Raw genomic sequence first — 9,993 nt, 5'->3', positions numbered from 1 at the left:
AACTAAAGAAGGACTAAAATTAAATCGTGTGACTCAGTTGTTAGCATATGCAGATGATGTAGACTTACTGGGGGATGATATAAATACGATTAAGAATAATGCTAAAATATTTTTCAAAACTGCTAGAGAGATAGGTTTGGAAGTTAACAAAGAGAAAACTAAATATATGCTTACAGGCCGAAACCAAGTGTTAGGTAATAATCAAAATCTAATTATTGATAACAACTCGTTTGAAACAGTTTCCAAATTCAAATACTTAGGAGTAATATTAACAAATGAAAATTATATTAAAGAGGAAATAAAAAGTAGGCTTAATTCAGGAAATGCATGTTACTTCTCTCTTCATAAACTTTTGTCTTCTCGTTTAATATCTAAGAAACTAAAAGTTAAAATATACAAAACAGTAATTTTGCCTGTAGTATTATATGGATGTGAAACTTGGTCCCTTACATTAAAAGAGGAACATAAATTGAGAGTATTTGAAAATAAGATCCTTAGGAAAATATTTGGACCTAAAAGGGATGAGGAGACAGGTGAGTGGAGAAGGTTACATAATTTAGAACTACATAATTTGTATTCATGTCCAGATATTATTAGAATAATTAAATCAAGAAGACTTAGGTGGGCAGGCCATGTGGCACGAATGGGAGAGGAAAGAGGAGTTTACAGGATTCTTGTTGGGAAACCTGATGGTAAGAGACCAGTAGGAAGGCCAAGACGAAGATGGAGGGACAACGTGGAGATGGACCTAAGGGAAATCGGTAGGGATGGAAAAGAGTATATAGATCTTGCTCAAGATAGGGACAGATGGAAGGCCTGTGTTGCTGCAGCCATGAACCTTCGGGTTTAGGAAGGCTAGAGAGTTAGTTAGTTAGTTAGTCACTTTTGTGCTTTCAAAACTGGTTTACAGAATTACAAGTTACTGAATTTCGCATGGTGGAGAACACTAGAACGAAAAGTTGGAATGTTGCAAGGAATTTTAAAATGTAAATTTTAGTCATCAATGCAAGAAAGGTTAAATTGTCGACGTGAGATTATGCTGTGTAAGAAAACAGAAATTCCCTCATTTTTTTCTGAACAAAATGAATTATTGTACTTACATTGCAAATTAAGGTGAAGAAAGGAAAAGGTAAGAAATATCATTCAAACGTTAGAAATAGAATGTTGAGTTCAAGTCGTCTAATATAACGTTTTACTTGAACGTTGAAATAAGTTTTGTTAATATTTAATTAATTAAAGAATACTGTTATTAACTTGAATTTGTACTTACAGTATGTGTTTTCCTCAGAAAACTTCGTTCTTCATTCCAACTTCCCCTCAAACCAAAGAAGGATTCTCTCATGCCAGTGTGGCCAAAACCAAGGAATGGAATAAGCTAAGAACCAATCCAAAATTACTTTCTTGCATTGATTCGCAAACGTTCCATAATACAAATAAAACGCATTTTCTATGTTGTTTCTGCGAATTCAGTCTAAAATTCATTTTGCAAAAGTATATGAAAGTTGTAGAGCATCGGTACAGTGGGATACGTAAATAATAGAGCGAAAATTGTCCATTGCTTCTTTTTATTATATTTCTCTCTCAAATCCATGTTTTTCCTAGGAATGGAATTGTTCTGATAGTGGTGTATATGTAGAAGTTATTAATGACTTGGTCAGTGTATTCAATTTTGAACCGCTGCATCAAATAGGTGAATGAACATGGGCGCGACTCTTTAACCTGGTAATATTTATGCATCGCATTTTACATTTTACGATGTAATTTAATTGAAATACCTGTCGAATTGTACGTTGTCGGATATATTTAGTCAGTTTCGTGTATAAGAAATTTGTTTTATTTTGATTCTTCAAAGATTGCACGTAACTTGGGACCTACCTGGGGGAGGGGGCAGAGGGCATAATCGATTAGTTTTCCATCCCTTCAAAAATAGCGTCCAGGATTATTTGCTAAATAGCTGTTACACTTGCGAAATCTTATTACTTTGCTCCTCAGGTCCCAAGAGCTTAACAAGAAGTACCTAAATTTTAATAAACCTGAACATTTTGGATTTCAAAGTAGTAAAACAAGATGGTTGTGATGACTTGGTGTCTCTCTTAATATTTGTGTTGTTAATATAAATATTTCACACTTTCTACTTCTCACTGATATGTTCACCGAAAATTCAATCAATAGCAAGCCTACTATTTCTGTACAGGGTGAGTCAAAGGTTAAAGTGGTGTGCCCAAAAAAAAGTTGATAGGGATCACTTACTGCCTTTTGGCCCAGTAAAACACATGGTAAAGATGGCAAAATAAGTACTAAAAAAAAGTATACATAACCTGTGATCACCCAAGTATATTTAAAAGACCACTGATATACGCTCTCACACCATTCTCAATCATGTATTAACCTTGACCATTCACATTTATGTAAAATTTTACTAGAAATCCGATGGTGTGATTCATTTTAGTAATCTTTGTTACTTAAAACTTCACTAAAGAATACTTCAAAAATGTACACAAAAGCATGAATTTCAGAATTGGATTTGTTGTAAAATCCAAGCCTACATAGAACTGAGTAGTCACACGACCACACCTCTGTATAAAATGTCTTAGCCGAGTTCAAGATAACGAAGGAGAATGGTAACACATATCAAAGGTGTACTTACTGGTGTAATATGTAATGATAACGCCTAGAGGATAAAACAAAACAACTACATGATGTCATTTCATACCATCGAGTGATCATTCACAACTCCTGATTGATTCACTTGATCCTCCTTGTTATGATTAGTATAATGCATCACAATATTCTTTATATGGGGCATTCCACGAAACGTGGTCTTACTCCATGCAAATAATAAAATGAATTATTATAGAAATTATTATTTATAATTGCATTAAGGTTTAGATGTTTGTGAATGCATATAAAAGTCACTAGCAGCTGCAGCCTATATGCTTCAGAGATAAATTAAGTCAAAATTTGCTACATTTTTAAAGTGTCACACACGTAACACACTTTTGTTAATGCTTTTTATGCATTCAGCCTATGCCATCATACTATGAAATCAGTTCATCAAGAATATGTCTAGAATATTAAATTTTGTGTAAAATGTCACACATGTAACGCTGGAATGCCCCATATGCAGTTGAATGAATCTCATGTCATTGCTGGTCTGAGAATATACGTATATATATATATATGCGAGTTGGCCTAGTGTCATACCATTGAACAATCAAATGTCAGCTTTACATGTTCATGAAAATAAACACCACTTTTTAAAGTCTCCAATATGGCGCATTACATGTGCAATATTCATGCATAAAATGCAAGGTTCTTAGACATGCAATTGGATTAAAATATTCACAATGAACTGATTTCACAGAGTTATGAAGTACTTTGTGGTGTCTGCTAACAAATTAAAAAAACTTGAGTATGACATAGCCTGAATGCATGAAATGTATTAACGAAAGTATGTTACATGTGTGTGGTTTTTAAAATATGGTTAAGCTTCACTTTATTTGTCTGTGAAGCATATAGGCCACAGATTGCAAATTGAAATATGCAAATTACATTCATTCACAAACATTTAAATCTCATGCAGTTACAAACAATAATAATTTCCAGATAGATTCGTTTTTTTACATAGAGTAGGACCACTTTTTGTGGAATGCCTCGTGTACAATTTTGTAGGACTTGCAGTCACTTGCTGCTTCCAAACTGCACATAACACTGCAACAATGGCATTATGTATTGTAGTGGGTGAGCAGTGCTTGAAGTGGGGAGAGGGTGCAGGATTTCCAATTAGGAAAATATGTTTAAGGCACCCTCCCAACTGGGATATGCGTAAGCTTCCCTCCAGCTGCTTCACTGTCTCAACTTTGAACCATACAAGCAACCCCCCCCCAACTAGGAATTTCCACTTTATAATGATGAGATCACTACTGGATCCTTTTTATGTTATAAATTGTATAATATATATGTATTGTATATATATTTCTGTACTGGCTTTTTTTAAATTTTTGGCTATTGGGATAGGCAGGTGTGTAGCTGAAGAGCAGACAAGCAAAAGTTTCCAGTAACGGGTTAGGTCATTAGTGAGACTTATATAAATAGGAAGGGAACGAAGTAGTGGCTCAGATGTCTGGCGGGAGTTCTGAGATGTAATACGTGCCTTCTTCTCTAAGGGAGCGGCTGGGAAAGCTTTCCTTTTACTACGTAAAACCAACGGGGACTTATTTATTTGTATTTATTCTTTATTCTAATACACACACTTGATATCTTCCACTATTTCAATAGTTCATTTCATGTGGGAAAACTGGTACACAACACACATATCTTCGGCCACTTTGTTTGGTACCGAATGGTTTTTTTTTTTTACTCACTGAAGTCAGTGGCTACACGAGTCTACACACCCTCTTCAGGACGGGGTGACAGAGTACACTGAGATGGTGATTTTTTCAGAATATCGGCCAAGTTTTAACTTCTTCTGTAAATAATGTATAACGAAAAACCTCCGTATATCAAAAGGGAAATGGACGTTCTGATGATTTGATGAAATACCTGTCTATTGTCAATTGTTACTGCTACATTTTCGCAGAACGTCAGATACTGCATGTTTTTTTAACCTAGGGACAATAATAAAAAATGAATGGGAGTGTATGTTGAAGGTGCGAGGTGTAAATTGCATAAATACACAATGTAAACGCATACAACTTCAAGCACTGTGGATGATATCAGGTAGGACAGACTTACACAGAATTAAAGAATAGCACACATTAAATAAAAAATCTGAAATATATTTTCTGTAAAACATCCTAAGGCATATAATAGATAAGTATCACATAGTTCTAAGTTGGGGAGAGAAACAGGGACATTGTTTCATTCACCATATGAATATAGAATGACCACAATCGGCACACAACTCAGTCACTCCACATCTTTGGTAATAACCTAAAGAAAGCAGTAGTTCTAGTTTTCACAACATGGTACAGATTTTTTTAGTGTATGTAACATTTTTTATAATATATAGTAACAAAAAGGTCACTGGCATATAACGTTAAAACTTACAACAATACACATCAACTATATTTGACATGTAAAACAGGAATGGTCTTGCCTTTTCCAAAAAACTGGTTTCCGAAATATTCAACAAAATACAATTTCTGTGCACCAACTGGTCATTTTGTTCTTCATTCTTGAAACGTTCAACAATACATGATGAATCACCCTTAAGAAACAAACCTTTCTTATGTATTTCTCCCTGTGTCTTTTCATGAAAACATGTAACCTCATTATAAACAACAACTTTTTGAGTATACGAATAACTGCTGTAATGTTTTACAGTTACAGTGACACAGAAATGCGAACATCAGTATCTTTTTTATTTAAACAAATTAGTGATAACTATTTCTGTAACAACAGTAATATTCCATTGTATCAAGCAATATATGTATATATATATCTATATTTCTATACAAGATTTTTTCATTTACACTCAATAGCCATTCTTCAAAATATATTTAGCCTATACGCAAAAGGCACTTTCTAGGCATGCGCACGCTGAGCTTACTAGCGAACTAGCAGCTCGTGATATAAAATAATTTTAAACCTTTTTCTTCGGTTATTTTACCCATTAAAATAAGCATTCCGATACCTAAAACTGATTTTCAGATTCAAAAGACAAATTGTTTTGTATTTCATATGATTTGTGTTGCTAAATGTACAAGAAACTTTTGGTAACATTTACCTTGCTGATGGACATTGTTATAGCTGTATGTTATGGTTAATCAAGTTTTGCTCTAAATTCTATGCATCTACAATAGGCGATAGTTACCTATTCTTCTTTAATGCAATGATTACATACATGCTGTGTCATTTGGATATGTTCGGGAATTTTCATGTGACGTGGCTTGGAATTTTGACAAATTTACACATTCTGCAGTCTCTATTCTCAGTTAAAACTTTCTAATCATTAACACATTAATATGTGATAATTATTTAATGAATGACATAATTCATTATTTACTTAAACATTTTAATTAATGACATAAAAGTTAAAATTATTACAATTTTCTTCAGAAAATTAAACATAATTCTTCATTATGTATTCCAGATGGCCTCGCTTGTTCATACTGCACATTGTACAATGAAGTGGATACAGGTAATTCTGTTGCAGGCAGTGCTCAAAGTGAGGGGGGGGGGATGGTATGCCTCTAGCTAGCAAAATTTTTGCAAAGTATCCCCCCATTGTCACCAAGTTAAATCATGGGAGCAACTAGTATAGCTCGGCAAATTGGCCATGACTATTTTCATGATTTTATTATCTTACATCTTATGGTTTTTAAGCGATGGATTTGCAGAAGTTGTCAACAACTTGTTTTGAGTCTTCTTTTAATTCTTGAAGCTCTTATTAGGTCAAATGAAGTGCACGAGCTTGATGATGGACAATTTGCACAGTAAAACTCATGGATCCCACTGTGCCAAACATTCCTCCAGCTACATTTTGCACTTCATGCCCTAGTTGCATGTTGGTTTAATGGCGGAATACTTCTGCAAGCGATGTCTGAAAATTGGATTGTATGCATCGTCTGGGGCTTCACTCCTGCCTAACTTACTCATGTCTATTGTCTGTGTGAAAAATTATTTCCTGCTAATATGCGACAAGGTGAGTAGGATATGCAGGTTGGGTTTCGTGGACCTTAATCCCATATTATAGTCAGGTGGTACAGTGGGATCCATGAGTATTACCGTGCAAATTGTCCATGACTATTTTCATTAATTTTTCTCTTACATCCTGTGTGTTTTTAAGCGATTGGTTGTTATGTATGCTGGTGCTTTAGTTGTCAACAGCTTGTTTTGAGTATTCTTTCAATTCTTGAAGCTCTTATTGGATCAAATAAAGTGTACTAACATGGTGATGGACAATTTGCACGGTAATACTCATAGATCCCACTGTACATCCAGCCTTCAAGTTTTGCCTGCCTCCACACAAAGCTTGCAGAGGTGTTCATAACGTTATCTCAGTAACTTGGGACACTTTCCGCTAGGTGGAGTTGCAATCTTTACACTGGCCCCACACTGAGAATAACAAATGCCACAACAAAAGTTCTAGTACATTTAGCATCTTCGCTCCAATGCTTGATTTGAATGCCGATTTCTGTATCTTTCTTTTACTTATCAGTACATCTAAACTTCAAACACCCTAACCATACTGTCAATATGATCCTTAATACTTTTTTGGCTGTCTCTCCCGAAGAGAGACCACGTCATATATTTCTTAACATTTCATATAAAATGTTCCTATTCAGTCTTTTCCTACACAACTGTACCAAGAGTACAGTGTTTTATTTTCTCGTAACCACCATCGTCTGTTCCTACAAAACCTAAGTTGAACGCATAGGAACTTAAAAAAAAAGTCTTTAACAGTTTTATGCAAAGCAAATGCATTGTTAACATTCTACAGTGTAATTAAAAATAGTCTTTTTTTGTTATTAACACATCACTTTAGGAACCAGAGAGACAGTTTTCAACATAGACTTTATACACCGTTCCAATGTGTTCGCATTGAAAGAGTGTTGGCTAAATCATTTAAACAAAAAAAAAATGGCAGCTCATAGATAAAAAAGAACAGTCAAAAATTACTGACTGCCCAGAAGAGGAAACACATTAAGGGTCCTTTGTCCTTTTCACTACGTCATCATTACAAAATTGATCAGGTGCGGACCAGCGTCTCTTACGAGGGTGGTTTGAACTAGCTTGTGCTGAATCTTGGCTGGACGTGGCTGTGGGAGGGGGAGGAGGGGGCAACGACACTTTGCAGTCGCCTTTGTGCTTGCTCGCCGACTGCCTCGAGCCACCGTGATGGTGCGCTGACTGGTGTCCGGTGGTGCTGGAGGATTTGGCCGCTGAAGTCGACGACGAGGTTTCCGGCTGAGGGGTTAGCGAAACGCACACATCGCCCACTTGGAGCTTGTGACACGAGAGTCCAAAGCACTGCATTGTGCGTTCCGGTGAACACGACGCCCATCCTCTGGAGTACACGAAAAATGGGTGCTCCACAGAGGTATCGACTTCAACCTGCAAAGTCAGAAGAAAACAACAGTTAGTATTATGGTGAATATCAACCTACATTCTCAAGAATTACAACAGCAAGGAAGAAAACATATGCAATAATGACACAGTGCAGGCAGGTATCTAGAAATACTATATTTCGAGGGGGGAAGGGGAACGAACCAAGTGTAGCAGAAATAATAATAATAAATAATGTTTGGATTAAAACAATTACATTATAATTAAATTACATATTAATTAAAACATGCCAATTGATTTTTATTATTACATAAATACTTAAAAAGATGGTATAAGAATATAAATATAACAGCATATATTTATTATCTAGTTTGCGTGTACTCAAGATAGCCAAATTTGTACATAAACAAGGAAATGTATGTCAAATAGATAAAGAATGGAATATTTATTGAACAATAAGACAGGATGTTCCTGATTAATATTTTATGCATATTTTCATTAGTAGTAGTGTGCATAAATCTTCTTGGTACTGTCCTTCAAAGCAGAATGATCTTAATATAATAATCCTTGTCTTCCAAGTTCATAGGAAATGAATAACCATCAATTATAGTTCAACAAATGCTAAAAAGTACATTTTCATTATAATATTTTAGTACTTGCTAAGTTTTCTGGGAAAGGGGGGTTTCGACCATGGGCGTGTCAGGAGGGGCGTCGAACGGGTCGGTCGACTCCCCCCCCCCCCCGGAAATTGACATCGGTAATTTAAAGATACAAGAAAGCCGAAAGCTTGTTACTCTTATTGTTAAGAACAGAAATAAAGTTCATTTAGTTAGTATTCGAACAGAATAATCAAAGTAAAAATGCATTGGATCGAAAACATTGAGTGAAAAATACAGCAACAAGGTTAGATTCTACCATTTCATCCAAAGAACAAATGGTTTCACAGTTTTCAAAAATTCTAACAATTACAGTTGTATGTGAGAGGTCACACAACACACTTTATTAAAAAAAGAAATACCCCTAACACATAAAGCCTTGTCTTGAACGAAACGTGCAAAACTTAATATCAAAGAGCTTTTCAGATACTAACTGCATAAAATGCAAAAGAAATAATGGAAAATAGTTGTGCTGGTATTCACTCGTTTGGTGGATCGAGTCTCCCAATTTACATAATAATAATAATAATAATAATAATAATAATAGTAATTAATAATTATTATTATTTCGAATAAAATTTATTATTAGTTTATAACATTTATTATTGTATAATAACATTTATAACCGTGGTAATAATACTCATTATTTTTCTACTATTCAACTTATATCATTTGCCCGACCCTCCTGCAAAAATTTCTGGCGACGCCCATGGCTTCGACCCCCTCCCTGGACCCCATAAATACGTCTTTGACACAGTGGTGTAATTCATTCATGGGTCAAATAATGAAATAGTAGCATTGTTCTATTCATCCATGAGTACAAATATTATTTAACCAGTTGCCGAGAAAAGTTGATTTTCTCTTCGCGCTGTGCAAGTTTGTCGCCGTTATACGGTGACATTCTGTAGATGATATTGTTATTTAGTAGATACACTCGTTTGCAAGTATATATTCAAAGAAAAAAATGTAATTCCATAAAATTCCGGATCCTAATAATCAGCAAAGAAATGATGCGAGTATTTCCCGTTACAAGATAAAAGCGACATGTCAAACAACACAAACTACTATCCATCCAAACCAAAGTAAAGAATGTCGTTGTGTTCAATAGAATTCTGTTTACATAGCAATAATACAATGTACGTAGTTAATATATCCAACACATACAGTAATTTCTTAAGTTCCCCGTCCAATTATGAACAGCACAATGAGGAGAACGAAGAGGTTTACATCCGACTTGACTGCCACCTATCGGAGAGCTCCGAGGCTGATGCTGCCATCCGGTGGCAAAATCAGGAACTTTATGTCCCATGAAAAGCGGCACGTGTGC

The 9,993-nt window shown here is 35.1% G+C and overlaps 1 protein-coding gene across 1 annotated transcript in view; it reads right to left on the bottom strand.

Moving 5' to 3' along the window:
* Window positions 1-4,793: 4,793 nt before the first annotated feature.
* Window positions 4,794-9,993, bottom strand: part of Atx-1 (Ataxin 1) — an 81,817-nt gene continuing 76,617 nt past the window's right edge. The window contains exon 3 of the mRNA XM_083143585.1: window positions 4,794-8,058. Within this exon, the coding sequence (XP_082999711.1) occupies window positions 7,648-8,058 (411 nt within the window). The 3' untranslated portion in view covers window positions 4,794-7,647. The remainder of the gene's footprint in view (window positions 8,059-9,993) is intronic.

This window comes from Lepisma saccharinum, chromosome 22 (genome assembly GCF_977018435.1).
Source record: "Lepisma saccharinum chromosome 22, izLepSacc3.1, whole genome shotgun sequence".
In the NCBI taxonomy this organism is placed as follows: Eukaryota; Metazoa; Arthropoda; class Insecta; order Zygentoma; family Lepismatidae; genus Lepisma; species Lepisma saccharinum.
Note: the sequence above shows the minus strand (reverse complement) of the source record. Positions and strands in the feature narration are given on the sequence as shown.